This window comes from Tubulanus polymorphus, chromosome 11, assembly GCF_964204645.1.
Source record: "Tubulanus polymorphus chromosome 11, tnTubPoly1.2, whole genome shotgun sequence".
NCBI lineage: Eukaryota > Metazoa > Nemertea > Palaeonemertea > Tubulaniformes > Tubulanidae > Tubulanus > Tubulanus polymorphus.
Genome location: NC_134035.1, coordinates 8016030 through 8043866, shown reverse-complemented (window position 1 = coordinate 8043866; position 27837 = coordinate 8016030). Strand labels below are relative to the sequence as shown.

The following is a 27837-nucleotide window of genomic DNA, read 5'->3' as shown; positions in this document are numbered from 1 at the left end:
CAGCCATTTTGACTTGGAAGAAGGAGTATAGCAGGATCTCTCTAAATTCTTGGTGAGTTTTCTATGATTTATTCTACGGCCAAATCAAAGCATATGCACTTTTTAGCCTACGGTTTTATGTCTAATTAGAACATTAATTTAAATTGATTGTCATTGTGTTATTCTGTGAATTGAAGCGGTTTTCTTCTAATGACAAAATCGAGATTGATTTTCTACCACCAACCAGCCAACCAGCACCAGGTGACATACAGTCAGCATCGGTTTTTTTCTGGTACTGGTTCGGGTTCGGAAGCTCTAATTACGATTTCTGATATAATTATAGGGGAACGAGAAGGCAGAGTACACCAAAACAAAATCGTTACTGATGTAAAAAAAAATCAGTGACAAATGATCCCATCTTTTGATAGGCCTTTTCAGTTGGCCTGATTTTTAGGCCATGGGGTGAAGCCAGCCAATGGTTCTTGTCCTCATATCTGTCAGCAAGGATTGGTCACGGGTCAATTGTCTCAGTCGTCCTATAATTCGTTCTCCGTGAAGAAGAACATCCTAAAATCTACTTATTTCCTGCTAAAAGACTGAAAGAAGTTCTGAGAATGAGCTGTCAAACTGGTTTTATTCTGATTTTCACTGATTTCGGACTGAAATTCCAGTTCCCCTAGGGTTATTTCTATTCACATGTTAGCTCATAATTCGGATTTCGTTTAATTCGGACAATATTTTCCATTCAAAGGCAATCCGAATTAAGCGAGTTCTACTGTAGTATGTTCCCCTAAAGGCTTCAAAAAATAAAACAACTATAAGTTGTTAAACGAATATTAGGCCCCTATCTAAGTTTTCATTGATGTGATCCTCATTTTGTGTGTATATTTTCTGAATTTAATCATTCAACCACAACAATCAGTTAATCATGATTAGACCTTTTAGCCCACCGGTAGCCTACAATACTAGTTCTGCAGGAATTTCAGTTGGCAAACCATTCTTCAGAGGAGTGGCAAAAAACCCATAGGCCCAGTTGACCTGATTAGCAGCTAGCATAACAGAGCTGACGGAAGGGATTTTTCAGTGGCGCGGCTTATTTCTGAACCAGGGTCTGGGGCCCTCCCAGAGAAATTTTGAAAATTCCATCGCCATGCGTTTTGGGGCCATTTCACGGTCTCATTCACAGAAGCATGAGAAGTTGTGAGCTAACCACCTAGTACAGAGAACGACGAGCTGCTACGCGGTACAGCGTGCTTTGAAAAAACCAGCTAACATGGTGCTGGTTGTTGGTAGAAAATCAATCTCGATTTTGTCATTAGAAGAAAACCGCTTCAATTCACAGAATAACACAATGACAATCAATTCAAATTAATGTTCTAATGTTTTTTTTTTAGCAAAAAAGTGGGCCGGCTTTGGTCGCCCCTGCTGCCCCCGTTCCGACGGCTCTGCATAATCATTTTCTGGAGAAACCTGTCGTCAATGAAAATAAAGGGACTGTTATTTATTTTATTGGTAGATTTTTTATCAAAAATTTGTTTTGATTTAGTGTCCCTTACAAACCCACCACACCTGCCAGGAGCAAAACAGGGGGTTTGATTCTGAAATTGGAAATTGAAGTACAGAGGCCTATAGTTGTATGATTGATGGAGTTAACAGAATTTTTTGTTCGAATTGAAGTACATGGATGATAATAACATAATGGCCTTTACTGATGTTAATAGTAGTGTTGATCACAAAACAAGGGCAAATCCAGTCTCATCATGTGACTATTTCACACGTCAGACAGGTAAATTACGATTATCAGTCCGAAAATTTATAGGCCTATAGCACCTGTGTCATTTAGAAAATGTTCACCAGCGCTGAATGGTTGTTTGTGAAAATGTATCTATAGTCGTCCGGTACGCTTAGGCCTAACAGAAATGCTGATATTTCACACTGTGTCTCTAAATCAGAAAGAGATCCACATGGATCGGGCAATAAGCGACATCAATATTCAGTCATTGAACGGGTCTGTTTAAAATGTATTCTGAGGTTCTGGATGAATTAATTTCAGACATTTAAGGGCAGAGCTAATTTTTGCCGGGCCACGCGTCACAGTTGACATAGGCTAGACCTACCCCCGAATGAAGTCTAGGCTACAGTGGGTGCGCACCCCTTCCTAAAAAACTCGATGTTGAACTGAAATTTTACAGGAATGACAAACTGATGGCAAAAAGATTACATTCATCAGCTCGTTCTCGGTTCAGAAGCTGTAATTTTTTTGGGGGTGTGCCCTTTTATTTATATGGTATGCCCTATTTCGAGGTGCACCCCTCCCTGTATCAGACCCTAGATCCGTTCCTGAGGCTATGTAATGTAATTTATTTCATCAATTAAACATAATTACAAATAAAATGCATAACGAATAAGTAGATTGATGATAGGGAGCAGAACAGAGCCTCAAAGGCTGTAGGCTATAATCACTAGGACGTTGTCACTAGGCTATTGTTAGACAAATATCATAAGCATGGTCATACTTCACCTAAACTGACCCTGACAGTGGCCGTTTACGACCAATGATTATTAATAAATAAACTAATAATTATATTTCATGGCTAGTTTGCCATTCACTCTAATTGTAGCTCTCCTAAAGCATTGTTTGTTATTTCATTCAGTGGATATATATATATAGGGCCTATTAATTTCAATAAGTTATTGTTTATGTTTGCCTGGAGTACTACTAGAACTTCTACCTAGGCTATGCTTATTGAGATTTATGCCACAGCTATGAATGCACACTTGACCTGTTTTTCGTCTTAAGAATTTCGTCTAGTTTTCGCTTGTAGCCTTGAAACAACATTTTTTGTCACCAATATGTGAGTGTTAGGCCTAGTGTAGATAGACGTGGTTGGTTCATACTGTTGTTTTATTGCACAAATAAAGCTTTAAGCTGTCGGCCTATAGGCCTAATGTTTAGGGGTATGGAATGTTTCAAGAAAGAAATAGAAGTGCGAAGGGAAAAAATAAAAAGTTTTTTAGAAAGACATCTTAGAATAGAGGGAAAAATAATGATAGGGGCCTAGGATTCTTTATTCTATAAGCCCTGGACCCAGTTCACGAGAAAGTGTAGGCCTAAGCCTAAAATAGTAAAACCTTTTTGTGAAACTGGGACCTGGGCCTGTTTGAGTAGTTTTGACACATAACGAAGGATGACAGAAAAAAGTAAACAGGATCGAGAGTTAAAATGAATTTAGTTCAAATGTTGAAGTTGAGAAATCGTGACTGACGACTAGAAACTATTTTTTTGTGATGATTTTTGTAGAATGGCAGGAGTCGGATCCGTACTTCAAGTGTAATTAAAAACGACCTAACCGCTGGTCAACTAGTCTATTGGTCAGCAGGCTGACGAGACCGTGGTTTGATACGTTTTCACTCCAGGATCAATTTCTTGCCAAAATTTTCAAGGAAAAATTGTTTAAAAAAGAAAAAAAACAGGAAGATCATTTTTCCTGAATGTTTAACTAAATTGGGCCCCGTTTGACAGAAAGTCTCTTAGAGACATTATGTAACTGTTGAAATTTTAAAGGTTATCCGGGAGTCTTATAAAACCCCCTAGTTACGACCCTGTATCTCCTAACTCATTACACTGAATGAAGAACCATAAGTCATAAGTCTAACTCAAGGTCGACATTAGATTTGTATTTTTAATTCCATTTATGTAAGTGGAAGTTTTGTAAACATAATGATACTACTAATTACAATGATGTAACAGAATTGAGGACAGCTAAGTGCAGGCTCCTATTAGGCCTATAACACATCAAGCGGTATCACTATTGGTACTAGATACTGAAACTAATACAGTTTTAATTGCTGCGATCGCATGGAGATTATTTGGCCTCGGTCAAACTGTCCCTGAGGAGATGCAAATCGAATTTGGTATGTGCTTAATTAAAAGATCGCGTTCACACATAAATCAATGACGTTGGCTCTTTCCGTTATTAAAATGTTGTCAAAACAAAGCTGCGGTTATTAGTGAAGTAACCAGAACCAAATGCGCAGGCCTGATCCGACATTTTCGGTTGAACCTAGATTGGCTCGTGCCAAATACAGGAATGAATTGTCTGCTCGTAATCTGACACAAGCTGCGACGATGGTGGTCAGACTTGTCAACTATAGTCTTCTTACCAAGTAAAGGACACTGTTAAACATGCTTGCCTTGTTTGTGCGAGACCCGGTTAGGCCTATTATGTATTTGAGTAGGCCTATAAGGAATACATGATTATGAGGAAGTGAGTAATTGAGGATATTGATCAACCGCCGATATATGTTCTTTGCTAAAAAGGTTAAACATAAGTACGTAACAGGAAGAAAACAAACGTACAAATCTATTTTTAGGCCACAAATTCGAATCAGCTTAAATAGCTTTTTCACAGGTGTCACCAGAGGGGGTCGGGGGTGTGGAATACCCCCATTTTCAAATCTAAGTTTCACTTTTTTTTTTAGTTCCGAATTTCGTTTTTTTTTCATGTTCCGGAAATTTCATAAATATTTTACCTTAAAATGTCCAGAAAACGCACCTCTCAAGCTTTGAATTTCAAAATAAAAAGTTCTGCTTTTGTTAATTCTTAACCCCTCGAAAAGATCCTAGTGATGTTCCCCTGTTTAAGGTTTTTAGCTTTTTTGGACACAAACCCCATGTGAATTGAAATATCCGTTTTAAGTGCTTCCCGTTCAAAATTGGTCCTGTGTTCGAAGGGTAAAGCCCGGTATAGGAATACACGTGCCACCTGTTGTAGTTAGTTTTAATGTAGAGCATTGTTTCCCATTATATTTGTCTGGCTCGCCGATTAGCGGCCGCGTACCCTAGAATTTGAATCCAATCTAAAAATGTTAGGCAGCTGTGGACCCGTACGCTTAAACAGCAGTACTATAGGCCTGCTGTGGCGAAATTTACTTTTGGCAAGTGCATGGGCGTCTCTAGGGAGGTTCGGTAGTTCGAACGAACCCCCTTTTTGAATTTTCAAACGTCGACACAGCAAAATAAAATCAATACATGCAAAGTAAAGGGGAACCGGTCTACCTATAGTTTCACAATTCCGTGATCTCAGTGTGGAATGATAAAAATGGTTGCTGACAAGTAAACTGGCCCGTGATCAGACGGCCTCAGATTGCACCGGAACGCGCCTGCCTGCTTGCTTCACGAAATTTTCAAAGATTTTCTGGGGCAGGGCCCCCTTCTATTCCTAAACACAAACTCCCCCAAAAAATCATGGGGACGCCCATGAAGCGAGGATCCACTGGTGCAGTTGGACATTAACACTGCATTCGTTTACGTGTTTGGAGTTTGGCATGGAATTCTGGCAAAAATATTGTTTGAGAAATATTTCCAAGTTGCATAACAATTTATCAAACCAAATAACAATTTCGTGCTATGTTTCTGGTGCGTTTTGACTGTCAACAGCAATACAGGTTCGAGTGTATTATTAGTATTGACAGCAGCCCTGGCGAGTGAAGAAAATGAATATCGATGATGATACGCCACACACATCTATTAATCCTGTACTAAGTAATATAATTGAGGTAAAGAAAAAAAATCGACTATGAAGCAGCTATATATAAACATCGGTCGAGATATTGAGCGATCCGTCGAACTGAGCTGAGGCTGTTATTTCATCTATTTAATCTTTTATAGGATATTGAAGTACTAATGCAACCTCGGATAAATAGGCTCGTTGGCCCGTAGCCAAGGGGTTTAAGGATAAATGCCCGAATAAGATCTATTTTCTCTTGGCAATTAATTATGAAGTTCTGGTAAAAGGCACATACATTACGTTATAGCCTGAAAATGCATCGTTTAACCCTTTCAGTGACTGGGGTGTATAAATCAGTGATGGATTTTGCTAGTACACCGCATCGCAGTGTATTGATGTAATTAGTAATTGATAATTATCTCTTCAAAAATGGCAGCACCTGACAAACATAGTGAAATACTAGTAACTAACGATACACCGCGCCGCGGTGTAGGCGCACTAATAGTGGTGTCCCCGTTATTCAACACACTAGGGTGGAATTTTTTAAAATTTTCAAATTATCTCCAGCTCTATAGGGTGTTAATTAGTCAGCTCTGAAAGGGTTAATGACATAGTACATTCAATTATTAGTTCCGACCGCTTAAACGACTAACTACGAAAACGGAAGTGCACCCGGACTGTTGTTCATTGTAACCGGTCTAGTTTTCTCATTGAACCATCAGGAGTCACTCTTGCACTGTCCACATGCTTAGATTTAAGACCATCTTTGTTCTATAGCTAATCTAACAGTCTTGTCTTGAATAATTAAGACCACTTAGGGCTTAACTCGCTACCGGGCCCAGGGCACCATAAACTCTGAAATGAATTCGCCGCGTTTGAATGAGTTTGTTTTGTTTCCAGAGTGAAACTAAACTGACTCTTCAAATGTTCTCTTCATTTCGATTGAAATTTTCAGTGGGCGTTCGTGACATGTGATACTGCGAGTCGGTTATTACCGAGCGATCATTTCACCGTCCTTCTCATTACCAGAGATCACGAGGCGTTGAGAGAAATTTTATTAATCAACACACATTTCTGAAGTATTCTTCACTGCTGTGTGTGTGCGCGTCATAGCGCGACTGTGTGTGACATAATTACAGCCAAGCAGCAGCGTGTTCATCACTCTCAATACTAGCCACGTATACTCTTCAGACGGTCGTATCGGCAATTTTATTATATTATGTGAGAAATCTGAATATGTTACAAATTGTCCTCTTTATTGATATATAAAAAAATATGTCCGCGAATGCGATGTATAGCGCGGAGATGAATTGTAGTCGTGTATGTTTAGATGTCTCAATATGCACGGAGATGATGTGGCCCCAGTCAAATTGGCCCGGATCAGACCCTAGTTAAATTTGGTTTGTATCTAATTAGAGAGCGCGGTTACTGAACCGTGTAGTGACAAAATAAAATGAGTCACTTTTGGAACCAGTAACCATTCAAGGGTAACGAACAATTTCACCCATGCTTGAATATGGCACGGGGCCTGTCTGATTTTTTGGTGAGGCCAAACTTGGCCCCGGTCAAACAGGCGCTGCCAAATATGCTGTGGACACAGCTTTGTAGAAGGACGATGTATTGCAATATGCCTTGTTTAGAGTTGCCATAGTAGTTGTGATGTTGCCCGACTGGGTGAACTAGAGACTTGATTTGTTTAAAGTTTGATGTTGAAGACTAAAAACCTAGATGAAAATGAACTGAACAAATCGAGTTGTCCTCATGCGTCTGGTAGGTGGACATGGTGCTCATTGAATTTCTAGATGAAAAAAACTAGATTGCATCACACGTTACAATATCACAGCAATAGATCTGCTTTCAATATCAGTGCAATAGATCTGCTTGTGTTATCTCAATCCATGCACTGACTTTATTAATATTAACACATGTACACGTGTTACAAATCTACATTGACTAGTCGACCGGGTGTTTCCTCGAAACTTGATTTATTCCCGTAAGAAAAACTTAATCTTTCGCGCTGGTATCAGCTTGTTTTACTGCACGACAATAGACAGTTGACTGTGGCTTGGTTGTTTGATCACGCTTGAGGGATGCCTGAGTTTTAGATGATGGCTCATTTTGTTTGCCAGTCCTTTTCAAACTTCTTCAGATAATTTAAAGCCTTTTCAGTTTCAGGGAAAAATCTTTTAAGTCATGGATATAAAATGGAAGGGAACAAGCAGGGGAAAAGAATGATTCATTTATGTAATTATCGAATGACTGAATGATTAAGAAAAATTATTATATTGCATCGGATTTACATGATGGAAGAAGTGAAGAAACTTAATGCAAATACAGCAAACCTTGCCTCGCTCATGACCGCAACGCTAGATGATTTTTGTGGTCGAATCGCAGGTCGCATGGTGGCGCCACTTCGCTGAAGGTTTCTCTGTTGGCGTTCTGCCCTCGGTTTTAGATATGTTTGAAGGTATACATCCAAAAAGGTTCAATTTCAAAGAGTGTCAAATTTACTGGTTTAGAAACATCTCCATGTCGACGACAAGGGCACCCTCAATGGGAAGGCAGGGGTCTGGTCTCCCGAGACCAACCCCTAAAAATTTCCGCCCCCGATGACACGCGAGAGAAAACAAAGAAAGATATTTTGCTGGAAATCTGTGCGGCAGATCCGCACTCAAAAATGGCCTACCGTACTGAAATTGATCGCTAGTAATTCTAGCCTGCTATGAACCTAGACGAGTTCAAAATGTTTTTTGTCTAGCTGAGTTTCATTGACATCTGGAACATGATTTGCCCATATCTGATGTTTTTGTTATTGCCGTCGGCTTTATATAAAACTACAGTGTCATTGTCGTCGTGTATGATTATTTTGAACGCGTGTTTGCGATGTATGGTGGATTTATTGATCAGAAATCTTTAAAGCCCTTGTTGCACGTGCGTCTATATAGGGCCTATGTATGAGAATGAATTATTAGAAAACTCCGGATTGAAAATATGGTAGGCCTATAGCGGATTGAATATAGGGCCTATGGCATATACTATCAAATATACAGTATATAGATACAAAATTTCAGAATGCCCTTTTTAATTTCAAAATTCCCTTTTTATGAATTGTGCTACCCTCGACAGCGGTCGCTGCATCCGCCCCTGTTATGATCTTGAAAGGGATGATTGTCTTCGTAATTTATTTGATTCATTGATTTGATTTGATTTGATTGGTATGTTAACTCGGTATGTACTTTCTACAAACCCAGGACACCTGCTTGGAATACAACATACAGTATTAGTATATATGTATATATATTGTTGGCCTGCGGGTCGAATATATACATAACTGAAAATTTAGGTTCCGCTCCCAGACATAGTTTCATAAATGGGTCCTCCCTCGTGTCATCGGTCAATAGTTCTACCACCTATAATATATCATATTTATAGAATCACATTCTATATAAGCCCACCGGATATTCGTCCTCGGGCTTCCGTGAGACCCTCATTTTTGTACCATCTGTTTGTCTTTCAGCAACGTAGCTTCGTTGATAGTAGGTTGACTTTTCTTGTTTAACCCTGATCCTGTCGTGTTTCGTATTATATGATTATAATATGATATTATATAATCGGTTTCTTAAAATTTCGAAATATAAAGTGTTTGACATAAATTTATTTTATTTCAGAAACTCTTTGAGTTTAATGAGTTCACGATGTCAGTCAGCGATGAATTGATCAAAAGTGTTTGACACAAATTTATTTTATTTCAGAAACTCTTTGAGTTTAATGAGTTCACGATGTCAGTCAGCGATGAATCGATCCAGCCGACCAGCGACAGTTTCTTCGAGGTCGGCAACTACAAATACACGATCAAACGCATCGACGACGGTTACAAATTGTGCAATGATCTGATGGCTCTCATACAAGAACGCGCCGACATCGAAAAGGCGTACGCGAAAAATCTGAAAACTTGGTCGAAAAAATGGAACGACGCGATCGATAAAGGTACGATGGTCGCCAGTTACTCAAACATTCATTAGAGTTAACTGGTAGCTAAATGTAATTTCAATAATCACTAGGCCTATAGGATTTTTGGCCCCGGTTGTTGAATAGTTAACTAGTATACGGTACATGTGGCGAATCCAGTTCCATAGTTGTGAGTTAGAGTTAGCTCTTTGAGTTAAGATTAATGCATTTTAGATATTTTTACTCACAACTGTGAAATTAGTTCCAAGAGCTAATTTTAAAGAACTCTGGACATCCCAAAAGAGCGCTTTAATGTCCAAAAAGGCAATATTTTGTGTGCTCACACATTGTAATGCGTCGATTCGTTTTTGTTGAGAAAAAGCCACTCTTGATTTGATGGACTTGTAAGTCTTGATTTGAGTCTTTGAGTTAAGATTAATGCATTTTTGATGTTTTTACTTAAAACTGTGAAATTAGTTCCAAGAGCTAATTTTAAAGAACTCTGGACATCCCAAAAGAGCGCTTTAATGTCCAAAAAGGCAATATTTGGTGTGCTCACATACTGTAATGCGTCAATTCGTTTTGTTGAGAAAAAGCCACTCTTTGATTTGATGAACTTGTAAGTCTTGATTTGATGGACTCAAGTTTCACAAGTCCCTGCGATGGCATTCATCGGATGGTTGATTTAAACCAATTTTTCAGCAACTTGCCCTAGTTTTTATTGTCAAGATACCAGTTATCTACTGGTTGAATTTAACCAAATATTATGCATATGGACAATGGTTACTACTATCCTCTGAGAAAACAATACAAAAACACCATTTTGTATTCACTAAAGGTCGCAAAGCTTGAAGATTTATCTCTAGTGATCTATCTGATACCGATTTCTAGGACACATTGAAATAAACCGAACCCTGAAGTTGATTATTTTACCAAACAAAAACGTGGTCGCAGTGCAAAACTATTACTTACAGGACTAGGTACTAGCCTTGGGAAAATCTTTGATAGTCGATGTTTATATTGAAATAACTTGTCACATGTTACTTTAGCCTTTTGAACTGCCTTAATCATTACGGTCGAAAAAAAAAGATTTCAAACTTATTACAAGCAAAGAAAAACTAGGATTATCTGAAGTTTGATGGGTATGTCAATGTCGAGTGACTATGACTTGTTTTGTGACAGGTCCGGAGTACGGCACGACGCAAGGCGCTTGGAACGCCGTACTTCACGAAGCCGTATGCGTATCAGAAATACACCTCGAAGTCAAAAATAAACTCATCAACGAAGTTCAAACGATGATCAAACAGTGGCAAAAAGAGAACTTCCACAAAAACATGGTGCACGTCATTAAGGAGTCGAAAGATCTCGAGGATCAATTTCGCAGGGTGAGTTACATAGTTATTAGACGCGAACGCCCAGAGACGATTTGGCCCTGGCCAGATTGACATGGATCAGGCCCGGATAAAATTTGGCCCGTGTCTAAAAAGAGAGCGCGTTCACAAGCAAACAGCTCACTTGATAATTAAGAAAGCGAAATGAGTCATTTCCGGAACCAGTTCACATGCAATAATTTGACCCTTGCCAAAATTTTGCTCTCGGGGGCCTGGTCCATTTGGTTTTGGACTGGCTAAACTTGCACGGGCCCATTTGGAACCTGAGTGAACAGTTGTTTCGGACCTAATTTGGCACGAGCCAATAGTGTTCGTGGCTATTGTTACAGTGTAGTACAGTATAGTATGGTTAATTTTCGCATTGATACGTTATTGCGTACTGTTGGGGTGAACTCTACAAAGTACAGTGTCACAGTCACAGTCCCAATGCTGCAGTTTGCTGTATAACTGAATAGCTATTCAGTTACAGATTGTAACTTAAATTCAAGTCACAGAAGTCATCGCTTCCAATTCAGTCATTACTCGTTATCTTAAATGGATCGACTGTATCTGCTTAACTGCTTTCTGGAGAGTCCACTTCATCTTATATGTCTGTTAATGGATAGTCTTTATCGAAGTCAGATCTCTTTATTCTGCTGGCTGTGAAATCGATATCGCTCGGTCTGCAGGTTGCCGCCGTTCGAAGAATAACCATTCAGCGTTTTTCGTTCCGTTTCGTCGTTTCAGGTACAAAAACCGTGGGCCAAAAAACTAAGCAAAGTTATGAAATGTAAAAAGGAATATCATTTAGCGTGTAAAAACGAGAAATCTGCCAAGCTACAGCAAGCCAACGCGAAAGGAGATTCTTCGATAACGCAAGAACAGGTGCGTGATTAGTGTGTTAAATTAGAATCAATGTTGAATTAATTGCTAAGCAGGTTTGAAAATTGCTCTTAGAATTGAGTCAAAGCGTCAAATACTCTGTTTCACAATTTTGTGGGTTTTTCTTATATTGAATTGGAAAGTTATTTGTCTATTGAAGCCACTTATTGCTCAGCATTTACAACATTATAGAAGCCTGCTTGCATCCGTTGCATATGTGTTTAAACGGTTCGGGTTTGAGCGCCCTCTCAATGTTCTAGTTTTAAGTATATAGATAGTAAGGCTTTTGTCAATATAAAGGCCACAAAAACTGCGCCTTTTTATGAAAAAAACCTGATACACGCTTGATAATCCACCTCATTATTGATTGCCATTCATTGATTACCTTCTTAGCAATCAATATAAGACATTCACCGGTACTTCCTTGTTACCAGTAAGACATACTTCCTTGTTACTAGTAAGACATACTTCCTTGTTACCAGTACATTAACCCATTAGCACTCAGGAATTTCACTATGTAGTGTCAATTACTCCTCAGAAAATCCAAGTTCATCGCGATACCGAATGGCTCATTTGCTGTTTATTTCCATGCATTACAACTTAGTGTTATGTGTATAAAGAGTCAAGGCTTTCATGTAATGTAAGATTTGATGAGGTGGGCCACCAAAATTGTGTCCCTTTTGGCCTCCCGAAACTTACTTGGATTTGAAGTGAGCGCTCAGACCTGTCATGTTCATACTCGCAATAAATACTCAAGAAATTGAAATAGGTGGATGTCGATTTCTGTTGGGCATTTCGAGGACTTAGATGTCTAGTTTATCATAAGCTATTGGCTTCAAATCCCGCTATAACCGGTTTTGTGCAGCATACAAAAAAGTGCCGGGTCGGCTTGAGCAACAGGCAGGGCGGATACGGGCTGCTTGAGCGCTAATGGGTTAATGTTTTCAGTCGAGTTCGTTTATGAATATAAATCTTATTTTCATTCTGAAGTGACATTTTTTCAGGTTAAAAAGATCGACGAAAAAGTGAATAAATGCGACAGAGACGTCGACGCGACTCAAGACAAATACAAAGCATCGTTAGAAGACTTAAAAGCATATAATCCGAAATATATAGAGGATATGACTGATGTGAGTAAATCAAAGTAAATGCATATGCGTCCTCCCCTGGCAGGGATTCGAAACCTAATGGCATCGTGACTCACAGTATGAAACCCTGCCACAGTAGACCGGGTACGCAGGTTTGCCACAAGAAAACTTGAGGCACCAATCAGATTGCTCGTTGTATAATCGCTGAGGCAAATCTCAAAGATAAACTATAAATTAAAAAACCTGGGCTAAATTAAAACAAGATTTCTAATTGGCTGATGATGACATCATGTAAGCAGCTGCGCATTCAGGCTAATCAGGTTGGGTTTCGTACCGCGGCAAGTCTCGATGCCGGTGGAGGACGATGCATATATATCAGAGATCATTCTTTTGAACAGTATTGCCGATTGAACAAAATGCACCATCTGCTACTATACTAGGTATATGTACTGGTAACCACATGAATGGCGAGAGTTTTACTCCCAAAATAAAGCTTGTGCACTGGTGCAGTAATCTAGAGTTCCTATCAGGACAATTCCCCCCGGACAATTGCCCCCCGCCCGAAGTAAATCCTTTTAAATCTGGATTAACACCACCTAAATACTCATTGACTCGACCAACAACTACTTCACCAAGGACTTTAACCTTGGCTTTACAACCATGATTTCTTCCTTCGCATCAAAACCTTTAAAATCAATCCTCAAATAATTATAATCCAATTACCAAATCAAAGGAAACTTAGTTAGTCCACTTATTAGTGACTAATTTATTGGAATGAGTTTTAGTGTTTAACAAAGTATTTAGCTAAAGTTAGTTAGCTAGTCTAAATTTGGTTAGTTCTAAGTTAGTTAGTCTAATTTATCAGAAGTAAGCATCTGTGCTACTTTAGGGATAAAATTTACTTCGGGCGGGGGGGGGGGGGGGGCAGTTGTGCGGGGGGGGCAAACGTCCTGGGGGCAATTGTCCAGGGGGGAATTGTCCCAGAATCCTAGAGTTCATCTCTGGTGCTGATTGATGCAGTAATTTATAGTCTGGTGCCGAATGGTGCAGTAATCTAGAGTTCATCTCTGGTGCCGACTGGTGCAGTAATCTATATTCATATTACAGGTTTACGAAAAGTGTCAAGAAATGGAGTCGAAACGGTTGCAATTCTTCAAAGAGATGTTATTCGGAATTCATTCTTGCGTAACGATAAGCGATAACCTGGAGTAAGAACAGTTACATCAGCCTTATTACGATTTCTATGGTTTTGATTACAGCATTTTTTATTTCATTTCGTTATGTTTTTGTAGTTTTCCACAAATATTCAAAGATATGCACTCGACAATAAGCAACGCGGATTATCAAAGAGACTTAAAATGGTGGTCAAACAATCGCGGCGTCGATATGCCAATGGCTTGGCCTAGATTTGAGGTAAACGGAAAGTGGCCACCCTGTTATGATCTGATATGATTTATTTTCTCCACAAAATTTTTTTATAATTAACAAAATACATGAAATAGTTGATCTACAATATGGAGAGGGACAACAAGCTTGCTTTAAAGCTGTACACAGTTGCAAGTGCTGAGGCTAGGTGCCCCTGTGCCATGAACATGCAAAGATGAATAACGATAATGATTATGATAATAATAATAACAATAAATAATAATGGTAATAACCTGTTGAGGGTTACATTACAAGTTCATTTTCAAATTCATGATTAACAGTTAGATCATTAAGTTTCTAGTCCGCTACTGTGTGGAACTTTTCTCTTTGTCATTAGGCACAAATAGCTGGAAATTAAAACCGAGTTTCTTTTTTTTCTAAATGAAGTAGTCGTACGTAATAAATTTTTTGAGTTCGATATCTTTATGACGATTTCAAGCATTCTCGAATTGATCGTAGGAATACTCGACGGAGTTGAAACCGATATCGGGGAAAAGTCGGAAGAACCATTCGAATAACGACGGCATCACGTTGACGAATATCGTGCATCAGAAAACGGGCAGTTTCACGTCGGAGCGATCGTCGGACGAACAGAAACCGTACACGAACGAAGCATTCGACTCGCGAACTAGCAACAACACAACGGCCAATAATCAAAAGTAAGTGATGAAATTTGACACCTCACGCGATAACCTTCGGCTCAATCATAGGCTTACCAGAGAAATGAGGCGTCATTATGAAAAATGAACTCGGAATAAAGCAGGAATATTGTTGAATCCTATCGAGGTTCTGCTGTAATAGCGTGTCGATCTTCTATTGCGGGTCTTCAATTTATATACGCTTTGAACAGAGAATCCAGTTAATATTTATTTAAGCTAGATTAATCGCCGCTGAACCAAAATTAGCTACAGCTTGGGGTTATCTTAAGTCTCGCCTATTTAACTTGACATTGTTATGGCTCAAACGTAAGTAAATGTTAAGAAAGATAGACTGGGTACGTGCTTGAATAATAAACTCAGTTTGATTCATCTTAGTTGCTGTTTGTGTGACATTATTGGCAGTACATGCAATTTTCCTCCTGGCCGTTAATAGCAGATTCACTAGCATTTGCTGTTGTTAACATGGCTGTCATTAACTGCACGTGTGTCAATTGAATACGGGTGTTACGATGTTACGGGTAAATAAAGCGTAACAGGTTTTACGAATGTTTCAATCCTTATTCAATCATACCTGGGATAGGCACGAAATGTTTATTTTCAGACATGAGACTTATTTGCCTGAAAAATGGTTTAGATGTTCTGACCACTCTTGGTCGTTATACGTGGAACCTTAACAAATATTTTTTACATGCAACACTCATATTTGGATCTGCAGTGCGTTACATTGTGAAGTAGAATCATTTTTATGCCAGGCTTGAGCCTATTGCTATGAAAGATCTAAATACAAAAAATTCAAATTTGAATGCCATGTTTTTGATTTTGTCAATTTTTCATTGAATGGAAACCAGTGCTGTCTCTGATAATCATCGTATTGATAATGATTTTTTAAACAAAAAATGAACGACCTCCATGTGCCGGATTATGTGAAAAGAGACACACATGCTATGTAAAAGCTGATGTTTTTTTCTTTTTTTTCGAAGCTTTGTTTTTTTAGAAGCAATGACTTACAAACCTTGCTTAATGATAACTATAGAATTCTTTATGCAAAATGATTTAATCGTTATATTCAAAATTCATTGTACATGTATTAACTCTTTCAGTGTTGACTAATTGTTATCGTGAAGTGCGAGAGATCATTTGAAAATTTCCATCCGCAGTGCGGTGTATCATTGTTAGTTACGACTATTTAAATGCGTTTGACTGCTGCTGCCATCTTTAATTAGAGATAGGAACTAATTACTAATAACACCGTCAATAACACCAATACACCGTGATGCAGTGTACTAGCAATGTCATCACTGATTTATACACCGCACTGCAGTGGAGATATACTGAAAGGGTTAATCTGCTTCCTGTAACATTCCATTTATCTTCATCTACGCTTTGTGTAAGATGTTTCACGTCCAGTATTTTGTTAACATCGTGTTTTCAGGGAATCGGCAGAACGTAAAGACTCTTACGATCCGCATTTAAACCCATTCTTAGAAGACGAGGATGTTGTCGACGCCGCCTCGGCCCCCGATGCCGCCAGCGCCGATGTTTCCGAAACGTCGAGCGTTGACAGTGGCGCCGCTGCCGCGGTTGCTTTCGCGGAGACTCCGTCCATTGTCGAATCCGGCGTGAACATTCCAGCTAAAACAGAAATCGAATCTGAAATTTCTGAAAAGAGGGACTCAAAACCGGACGCGTCTCCGGAAACCGAGGCGGTGGTACCGGGCGGTGAGGCGTCGTCGGATAAAGACGAATTCGAATCCGCGACCGACGAATCGGACGATGGCGCCGCGGTAGCACCATCTACGGCCGCTAGCATAACGTCATCCATACCGCCGCGGCCAAAACGTTCTCCAAAAAAGCGCGTGAAAAGGCAGGCACCGCGGGAACCTTCGAAGTAATTGTTCAGATATATCATTATTGGCATGCAGTTCTCATCTTAGAGCTCGGCTTACGGTTCTACATTTAAAATAGGTGGAGATTAATCAGTATCTATCACACCATCTCTCACGCGGTGAAGGTTGTTGTCGGGCTGTTCAATTACATCGCTGTTTGTAATTAAAACTTGGAATAATAGCATGTCGGCTGCTGCTGGATTTTTAGATAGTGGTTAAACTGCTTCTATTCCTCCATCTCCCACGGGCAGCTTTTTACTAGTCATCGCAATGCATTATACAATACTACTACTAACTGATATATGTTATATAACTGAAGTATATTCTACGTATTCGGTCACGCGCGCACATTACTTATCGACATGTATCGCACAAATATATACGTATATGTCCGTTATCTATGCGAAATACTGTTACGGTAATTCAAAAATGAATTCAGATTTTTGATTGGATCTAGATTTAAGCGTCCGTAGTACGATAATGCATCGGCGAACTGAAATTGACTGTCTCTGTGATTGAGTGTCTGTTGTTTTCGAGTTCTAACACTTCCTGCCTGCCTTTTCATCGAGCTCACACCCGGTGCCCTTGTATCTAGTCGGTTGGGTACACTTATTTTTTGATTCCTGTATCTGAAGAATTTTTTGTTATCGTTTAAGTCCAATTTGTTCCTTTTAACCCTTTCAGCGCTGACTAATCAACACCCGAAAGTGCTGGAGATAATTTGAAAATTCTGTGAAATTCCACCACAGTGTGTTGAATAACGGGCACATCGCTTTAGTGCATGTACACTACGGTGCGGTGTATCATTAGTTACTAATATTTCTCTACGTTTGACTGGAACTGCCATCTTTCAATAGAGATAAAAACTAATTACTAATGATATCAATACACTGTACTGTGATGATGCGATGATGCAGTGTACTAGCAGAGTCCATCGGCGATTTATACACTGAAAGGGTTAAAGGGAATATCATGAGGCATACGAATTTTGAAATTCTCAATTTTCCCTTCGTCTTAAATCAATTGACTAATGATCAAATGAACCCCCAGATTTTAGTTGGAACTATGAAAACCGAACCTGGATATTTTCGAAACATGTGTTGTCCTTTTTTTCGTTTTTTTTTTTTTAATGTGTCGTGAAATTAAACTTGCAGAGTGGAACGGGCGATATCATACGACAATAGTATGAACCCATTTTCGGACGAGCAAGACGGATCGACAGAGCCACCTATTAGCAGTATTTCCGCACCTGCCATGTAATGATCGCTTGTTATTTCAATAATATATTGTATTCGCACTTTAACACGCAACGTGTGTTCATTTCTTATTGCTGATTATTCGCATTATTTAAGAACGCCATCTTTGATTTAGATACTAACGTGCATATTGATGATAGCATAATTTTGGCTGGTGGTCCATTATCTAGGTTACTTGTTGATCGTTGCTGTATTTGAAACGAAGGAAATTGGAATTCATAGTCCAGTTTAGTATAAGGGGTTAATAGTTAAAGCTGAAAACCATTTTGGTATTGGGAATATCAAGTACTATGTATTCTATCTAATTCAAATATTTTTCACGATAACGCATTCATTAAACTGGGCCGAAATGATTCAAATTTGCCTCTAATTTTATGAAAAGTCAAATACCAAATAGAGAATATTAACTGAAATGTTTAAGATTTGTAGGTTTGATTTTGATGGGTAAACATAGTAACCTTCATCTTTATGCTACCATCATCGTATTATATTGGAACCATTATCATTCAGTGAAGCATCTTAGTAGATGTGGTTTACCGAACGTTCAATGGTGTCCATCAGTCTGCTGTGTCAATACATTGTTTCTTCGCTCTAATTTACAGACTTAAGCCTAGCGCACGCAACTAGAAAACCTCGAAACAAGAAACAGATTCTCTGTTCATGTGTTTCCATGTTTAGTTCTTCCGCTATGACTCAGTGAAACAAGAAACGCACCAAAACGAACGTACAGTACCGCTACAGTCTTTTTTGATCAGTCATGTGATCCGTAACGTCAGTATATCGTGCTGGTTTCGCATTCGAGTGTTTCGGTAAAAACCGTGTTTCTCGTTTTGGAGGAACAAGCGAGGAAAATGTTTGTAGAGTGTTGAGTGCGCTAGGCTAATGCAGTTTGATGATTCACGTTTGATTCTTCCTCCATGACCGGCCCAAGGTTATTTCAATTATTCTATTAATTATAGTCATTTTGAATATTTTTTCTGCTCACAAGTTTACACGAGTAACTCGATATCCTGGTAGATCCAGTTTCTCATTCGCTTCGAGAAGTTAATGTTCTACTTTTGAACGTTCCCCCTATTTCCTGATCTGATTAGATTTGCTGAGAGCGATTTTGATGCTTGACAATTTAATGAATCATAACCAGTCGTAAGATTTCGCGTATCAAGATACGCGCAGTCCAATAATCATCTTGAAGAACATGAAAAAAATGTGCACTTCAGAACAAGTTCATGAACATGTACATGATGTATGAGGAGCCAGTTCCACGGTTGACTATTTCTCTTTTTGTCTTAGTTTCGTCAACAATTACCGGATTATGATGAATGAAAAAACTTTAACTTAACCCTTTCAGTGCTGATTAACTAATACCTTGAAGTGCTGGAGATGATTTGAAATTTTAACAAAACCCACCCTAGTGTGTTGACAGGCATACCGGTATAGTGTGTCTACACCGCGGTGCAGTATATTGTTCGTTACTATAAATATTTCACCATGTTTCAGAGGTGCTGCCATTTTTTCAATAGAGATAAACTAATTACTATCACTAACTGTGGTGCGGTGTATTAGCAAATTCCATTACCAACTTATACACCGCACTGCAGTGTAGACGCACTGAAGGGGTTAACTATTGACAAAACTCACTCTTAACATTCAAATAAGGAAACAAATGGTTAAATCAAGCATGTAACTGCGGAACTGGGTCTTGCATGAGAAAAACATCGCGACTGAAGAAAGTATCTATATTGCACTTGTAATGATATATGAATTTTCTCAGAAAATGAACTCGATATCCACATATATACTACTACTGCTGACTGGCTCATACAGCATATTCTCAAAGCATGTTGTGTTCATTCAGTCAAGTGCTTGTTTCTGATAATATTTTGTACCGTCGTAAGCATCATTGACGATGAATAAGGAATTCGTTGTTCGATTTCCTCGTTCACTCACTTATATCAAAGAACTAAAAGTAAACGGGAGGCCTATTCCTTGAAAATCCACTAGGCAAAATTGTGTTTTGTTCAGTGCCCACACCGTCAGTGATAGACAATATAGATTTTCTAGACTGGCTATCGGTCTCTGTTTATGATTTAGTGTATTTCTTGATTTTAAGTCTTAAAACTTTACCAAATCTTAAAAAATGCTGTTCTCAATGCTTGCGAAGAAAATATCTATTGTTTATCATTAACAGTGTGGGTGTTGAACAAACACAAGATCACTAGCAGTACCTAGTGGATTTTCGAGGAGTTGATGTGTTCCTGTTCGCTTATAATAGAGGAAAGGTGACTCAGTTGCACAGCTGCAAGTTCGATTTGACAAGAATTTTCCATTCGTTTTATCAATAGTTTTTACACCCGTAACTGTGGAACTGGCACCTAGAATAACATTATGTACATTATGCTACATCATGTAGTATCGTGATATATCATATCTCTTATGACTGGTAAAATATCCTACCTACGGTTAGAATTGATATGAATTAATTACTTAAAGATAAGAGTTGTTCAATAGATGTATAAGTACATACATGTTTAATTTTGAGTCCTTGGAGATTTCCTAGACCTTTAGTCTATCTCAACATTTCATTTATATCCTAGTAGTCATCTTCAGGAATACTTGAGTTTTAACATGAATCATGAAATACGTATACAATTCAAGACAAAGAGACTAATCAAGTAATCAAAACTGATACAATTTAAATATACTGATAATACACATTTGATTATGGTACTTAATTAATCTCCTCATCCTGAATGAAATATATATTGCATCATTTCTGTTGTAACTGAAGTATTCCTGAAAATGACAGATGATATAGTCGTGAAACGTTGAAATAAATCACTAACTCAATGAAAACTTTTTGGACTCGATTTTCTTTTTGTATTGTGGGATTTTCATACATGTATGTCTTATAGACTTCAACGATATATGTATATGTAGTTGAGGCTACACTTCATGTCGAGCAGAACCATCTAAAATGAAAGTTTTACTACAACGATCTGTTTGATTTGTATTATTTCAGCCAAGGTCAGAATGCGCAGAATCCGTTCGGCGACGACGACTGGGAAACCGAGTACGATTTAACGGACGATGGATCGCCGGGCGTACCGGTACGAGCGTTATTCGATTACGCAGCTGTTGAACCTGACGAAATCGATTTTAAAGCAGGTGCGTAACGCGTAACGACGATGATGATGATATATCCGATTTTTGCTTGTAGTTCCGGTGGTATACTAATGATACAAACATTAGGCCTCTCAACTACAAACACCTCTGTTATTGCCCGTGCTGAAGATCATCCCCCAAGGAGTACTTTTGACATTCAGTCTATGAAACTGGGACCAGGGCCTAGTTTCACGAAAAAGTTAAACTCAAATATTTGGTGTAATTGCCATTTGTTACTTCATGTTTTCAATGAGGACAACAATTGAAACTTAACTGATTTAAGCTTAAACTTTTTCGTGAAACCGGGCCCAGGAATAAACGATATGGCCCAGTCAACAAGATACACGATAGAAATTATGAATGAATATGATTTAAGCTAGGTAACTGATTGTATTTCTATCCTATTTCTGTTTCAGGTGATGTATTCGATAAGTTGAATGACGAAGATGCTCAGGGCTGGTGTAGGGGACGTAAGGACGGACGCGTCGGACTTTATCCTGCCAATTACGTGGAATTATGTTGATAGCGCTCTCTCGTCTTCACCACTCGCGGTGCGCCGTTTTCTGACAAGACATCAAATCACAAAATCCTCCTCACATCCGCATGCAAATAAACAAAAATAACTCGTCGAGCGTTCACTTTATATATACACATACGTGTATGCCAGCTCAACACTTCACGCGCACACAAAAACGAAAACAATGGCAGGGATTTTGTCTGGTCAATTACGGTAGTTTTTTCAGCGCGGATATGACTTCAACACGACGCATTTGTTCGGGGCGTTTTAAAAAGCTAGTAGTAGAAATTGGTTTCGATTCGTTCATCATTCTCGATTGGCTTTCGATACGGTTGCTACACCACGAGTTCTGGTTCGTCCGCCGCGACGTCGGCCAGATTTAGAATCACCTGCGACTTCAGAATGGCAAAGAGAAGATATGCGTAAATCGTGGTTATCTTACTAGGCGATAGATATATCGCTAATGCCGAGTTTATCAAATATTATCATTTATACGCAGGACCTGTGAAATCAAAAATAGAAAGTAAAAGACATAATGTAATTTCATGTCCATTTCAGAAATTAATGAGTTTGTTTGGTTTCACGAAAAAAACGTTTAACTCAATTGAGAAAAATCAGCCATTTTCACGCTGTTTTCAGTAAACACAATCATTGAAACTGCTTCTACCTATTTACACGAAATTAGTTTTAAAAAATGAGCAGTACAGCACGGGGGGCCTCATTATGATGAACTTAAACTGACTAGAAAATATGTACATTAGATAACCAGTAAAAACTGAAGCTTCATCGATGAGGTAAGAATATTTGATTTGTTAAGTCGAAGTTCGTTATGATAAGGTTTCACTGTAAAAGGTCCATGACGAACTCTTATGATCCCTCCCATCAACCGCTCGCACAAAACTAATTCAGTAAACTGTGTGATAGTCGGATGTATTAGGACTGGTAGTTTTTTTACGACTTAGGGGAAAACTCACGAGTCTTTTGAAGCTTTTGAATAAAAGTCACCACTAGAAAATGTGACAGAGCTCAATTTCAGTACAGTATATTAGGAAAGCTGAGGAGGTGAAGCGTTTATACACTTACCTTATCTCAAACTTTTTGATCGTATTTGGTTCGAGGGGCGGAACTCGAAAATGAGAAGAAAAAATTGAGACCGAACATTCCCTTCCAACTTGAATGTTTACCAATCCGACTCGCGCACGTTTTTACTGTAATTAACCTATTTTGCGTATAGAAAGTGAATTTTTGCGAATAAATATACGACTTGTAAATTTGTTGCCGTAGCAATGATGTATTTGTAATCATTCTGTGATAGTGTAATATATCGAGGTGTTTCACTACATTGAAATTTCATAGTGTTTCAGTATCTAACAACGGTTTAAGTCATATTTTACTCATATTGTCGCTTGTATGGATATTCATGAACGAAAACTAAATTTCAAATCAGGACTGGATGATGTTTCTCGGCCTATTTGTCTTATCCTCTTCATATTGGCCGGATGCATAAAGTCTTAAATTCAGATAAATTCAGAAATTTTGTCACTGGAATCAAACTGATTTGGGAACGTGTGTGATACCTTAACCCTTAAATTGCCAAAGTGTACAGGTTATGTGTGTGACAATTAATTACCAGGTATGGTATTTGATTGTAATAATTTACAAACTGTTAGAACTAACCACGACTGTAGTTTATAAATGTAGCTATGGTTCCTCTGACTATTTAGAGAGGGTTGTCCACTGGGTGTAGTCATTTTTGGCGGATCAAAAGAAATGAACCCCTAGAGAAGTCAGAATACTCACGATTTTCATATGGCAATTAAAGTTTTAAGGCTCCAGTTTCGTTTGTCTCAAAAATGATGTTATTTTCTTCAGTCCAGTGTTGATTCGCTTGATTCGTTATAGAATCAAAAGCCGGCTAAGCTCGGTCGTATATCGAGGTTCATGTTTGTACATGTGTATATGTATGGGGGATTAGAAATGAGAAGTTGAAATCATAACTTTTCCGACCTAACATCCGACTGATGATTCACCACCGAATTGAACAAACTAGATGAAAACTCAAGCGAGGGCATTGTTTCAATGTGTTTCATGACATGTAGATATACTACGACGCATACAATATATGATTTATATATTATATGTTATCTATCAGTGTGAATGATATTATAGCGAATGGTTTTACTTTAGTAATTTATGTTTAGATCTTATTTAAGATGAATGATGACGTTGTACATATAAGAGTAGTTTATGTACGTAGCGGTAATTCAGTGTTGCCATTGAGTGATGGTTTCTAGCGGTGTAATTTGTATATAGTTGACTACTCGAGTTACTGGGTTACATTAAACGGTTTCTGCGTTTTTCGGCGTGTAACTAATGCTTCGGACAAGCTCTCCACGGTTGAGCAACTGCTTCATAGGATTATTGCTTTTGAGCACCTTTAAAAACCCTACATCAATATCATTTGTTTGAGTCCTTTACAGATTTTATATATTCAAAAGAGAATTTGCATGTATTGGTTGACATTACATTTGACATTACATTTGTGCACTTAAATATAGAAGCATTGCGGGTTCCCAGTTTCGCAGTATGGAGAAAAATATGTTTCACGGAAAACTTCTACACCACATTCGGCTCAATCTTCCTATAAAAAGATAATTAGTTCTCTGAATAGATGATATGTTTATCAGCAAGTTAAGTGCACACTTGAACCTGGAGGAGAACGGTCTTCATAGTGTTGTAAAACTCTGCATTATGTTTTTTCCTGAATGATGCAAAACTATTATAATTCTTTTTGAATCTACTTATTTTCTCAGTTTTGAATGTTTTGTGATCTGATTGATAAGAGTTTTATTATTAGGTTATCGTTTGATTTGTTGATTGTATTTTCTACTTATTACTTACAGTGCAATTATTACAGAATATGTAAGCTGAGTGTGTTAATGTGTTGAATATTAAATGTTGAATAATTTGGAGAACACACAAGATGCTTTATTTACTGTAAATTGTAAAGAAATAGCATTTTGTATTTGTACAGTAATGATGTAATTACATTTTCCACTCTTGAGATGATTAATTAGCAGGTAAAGAGCCATACACCACATTTCATGACTTCAGTTGAACATTCCCCATTGCGATGATCCAGTTCCACGGCTTTGAGTTTTGAGCGTTAACCTTTTTCAGTGCTGACAATTGTTACCCTGAAGTTCTGAAGATTATTTTGTAAAATTTCACCCCAGTGTAATGTATAAATGTGCATGTATTATTGTGGTGTAGACGTTAGTTATTGATATTTTAATGTGTTTGATAGGTGCTGCCATTTTTCAATGGAGGTAATAACTAATATCATGATGCACTGGTGATAATGTACAGGTACTAGCAAAGTTCATCACCAATTTACACAAAAGTTCACCACCGATTTATACACCACACTGCAGTGTAAAGGCATTGAAAGGGTTAAGTATTGGTATTGACAATGATTTCCATTCTTTTTGCTCTAGGATTTAACATGGAACTTTCTGAAGCTAATTTTTCAAAGAAATGCAATGAAAAGTCAATGTTTGAAATCCAAGAATTTTTAAAAGTGATACACAAGGGCTTTTATCGTTAATCGCGGATGTGTTAACAGGATAAATGAAATGTGGTATGTAATACATGTATATGGTTTTCGCTAATTGATAGAACTTCACCACCCTCCGTCTGGCCTGCCCTCCATCTGCCCCGCCCTGCCCGGGTGCTACAGTAAAGCAACACTTTATTGTATATCGACATAGATAGAATTCATTGTGAAAATAATATAGAAATTGTATTTTAGCGAAATGTAGCGACTAAACTGGTATCTTGTAAAATGGCTTCGATGCAGGTATTTTGTTGTTCAGGTTTTCAGTTTGTTGATGAGGTGCGGACAATCAGTAAATGATGATGGAGTTTCATGCGTCTAAAAGGGGAGGGTTGAGGCTGTGGATTGATAGATAAAACACAACTGTATCTCAGCGTCATCAGTTATTTCTCAGTAGGTTCATGGTACCAACATCCAGGTTACGAGCACCACATTTAGATGTTAGACGATCACTGCACTTCTCCGAAATAGGAGAGAAACCTTATTCATTCTCAATGTTTAAGTGTGAAAGTAGAAAGCATTATTCTAAATACTGTACTTACTCTATTTAGCATTACGCGCACTTCCTGTGGTAACCTCCAGCACTCAAAGCCTATAGCACTTCTAAGCGATCAGCTGAGATAATATCTGAGAGCTCAGATGATGTAAGTCAAATATTGGTCAGAGATTTCGTAAGATTATCTCATTTTAATGTCGCAAGCTGAGACAAGCCGTTTAATGTATCTAACCAACCTATTTGCTCAATAGCATGCAATATAACAATGGTTTTATGATGAGCTATCACCAGGACCAGTTTCCACAGTTACATTTGTTAAAACATGTAGACTTGTATGGTTGAAATCTTAAAGGTTTAAATTACCATTCGGTATAAACTAAAAATCTGGACAGATTATTCCCATATTTTAAGGATGAATAGATAACTTTGGTCATTCCACACATATTTTCTGGTGACAACATGAGTGCCAATCTAATATCAATAAAAGCATGGAATATTTTTTATAAATATATATTAGTTTGTGTCCCCTGCGTTTGGCTTTGAAACTATGACACTTCAAAACGTGGTTACACAGTTGAATTGAAATTCTGATGGAGTTTGATGTTTTGAAGTTTTTAACTATGAATATCTCGATTTATAATTAGGCGACTACTACAGAACCAGTTCATTCACCTCCTAGATCGTCCAAGATTTGTTGTTATTTGCACGATTAACTTGATTGGCAAGCACTGAATTCAATTGTCAAACACAAATCGGTCGATTCCTTCTACTATTCCTTCATACACAAGAAATGTTTGTACGATGTGTATTTTACTTGTTAAAGATTCACTTATCCATCAATAGCCTGATTGTTAAATATTATATATATTACTATTATTATTGTAATGATAATTATTATAATTATTATTATTATTATATGCCGGCATATTGAATTACTGATTGATAAATAATAGTTAGTAATGATAATAATAAATGTAAAAATATTGTTAAATGATGAACATTTTGTTGTTGTTTTATTTCAAACGGAAAGAACAGTTTGGTCTAGTTATCTGGCAATCGAACCCAGGCCAAGTGTAGACTTCTAGGACAAATCACATATTTATATTCATCCGCCCTACGGAGTACATGTATATGTGCAGCTGACTGGTTGGCTGGATAACCGAATGACTGGATGACTGGTCAACTGGATGAAGGGATAACAGTGACTGGATGACTATGACTGGTTCAATGGGTGAAAGCGCGATGGTGGAGATGGTGATGCTGGTGCTGCATATGGTGGCGATGAAAGTTATGGTTGGGATGGTGGTAATGGTGATGCTGGAGATGGTAGTGATGCTGGAGAAGGTGATTGTTCAGATGATGATGATCGTGTAGATGGCGATTGTAACAATTCGGTCATCGTCACATTACATATAGACATCATCCTGGTTGTGTTGAAATAATTTCATGTTTATAAATCCAATCGTTTATAAAATTCCACAGTAATGACTCATTCAGCTGGCAACACCAGACTAGAATATATGCAGATATGAATAATCCGAGCTTAGTTGAAATGACCAAATAAGGTCAAAATCTAAATATCATCCTCAACCCGGACCGGGAACCCGGATAATGAATTGATATGAATACGTCCGAATTTTGAAAGCTTGGCAGAGCTTGGTAGAGTTGGTTGAAGAGCTTTCGTAGAGCTTTAACAGAGCTATGAAGAATTTTGAACAAGCTCTCTGGTGGAGGAGAAAGAAATATTTTGTAAGCTGCGTAAAAAGATAAAGGGATGCTGAAGTATCAATATTATGAATGCTGACTTTCACTCGGATTCTATTGGCTTGATTCGGGAAGTATATCGAAATGATGACGATTATTCTAAAAGCTCTATAAGAATAATAAAACAACAAATCGCTTTAATATCTTGGACGTAGATAAGCGTCTTGGAGATATCAGAAAAGATTTTTTTTCTGAATTTTTTGCGGTTTATTTCTTATGAAGAATCACAGGAAACTCCTCGAGATTAGTACGAGAAAATCAAACTCGCAGAATATTCAG

General features: G+C 38.1%; 1 protein-coding gene across 3 annotated transcripts; it reads left to right on the top strand.

Moving 5' to 3' along the window:
* Positions 1–26692, top strand: LOC141912505 (protein kinase C and casein kinase substrate in neurons protein 1-like). 3 transcript variants are annotated; one of them, XM_074803745.1, is made up of 11 exons: positions 1–52; positions 9242–9476; positions 10620–10822; positions 11555–11692; positions 12694–12819; positions 13885–13985; positions 14070–14190; positions 14662–14861; positions 17902–18003; positions 21023–21168; positions 21582–26692. In XM_074803745.1, exons 2-11 carry the CDS (start codon positions 9269–9271, stop codon positions 21686–21688), a joined length of 1452 nt encoding a protein of 483 aa, XP_074659846.1. In that variant the 5' UTR covers positions 1–52; positions 9242–9268; the 3' UTR covers positions 21689–26692. The 3 variants fall into 3 exon arrangements, with proteins under 3 accessions (XP_074659846.1, XP_074659847.1, XP_074659845.1); XM_074803746.1 differs by lacking the exon at positions 17902–18003; XM_074803744.1 differs by lacking the exons at positions 17902–18003; positions 21023–21168; positions 21582–26692 and adding an exon at positions 16294–17090.
* Positions 26693–27837: the final 1145 nt, after the last annotated feature.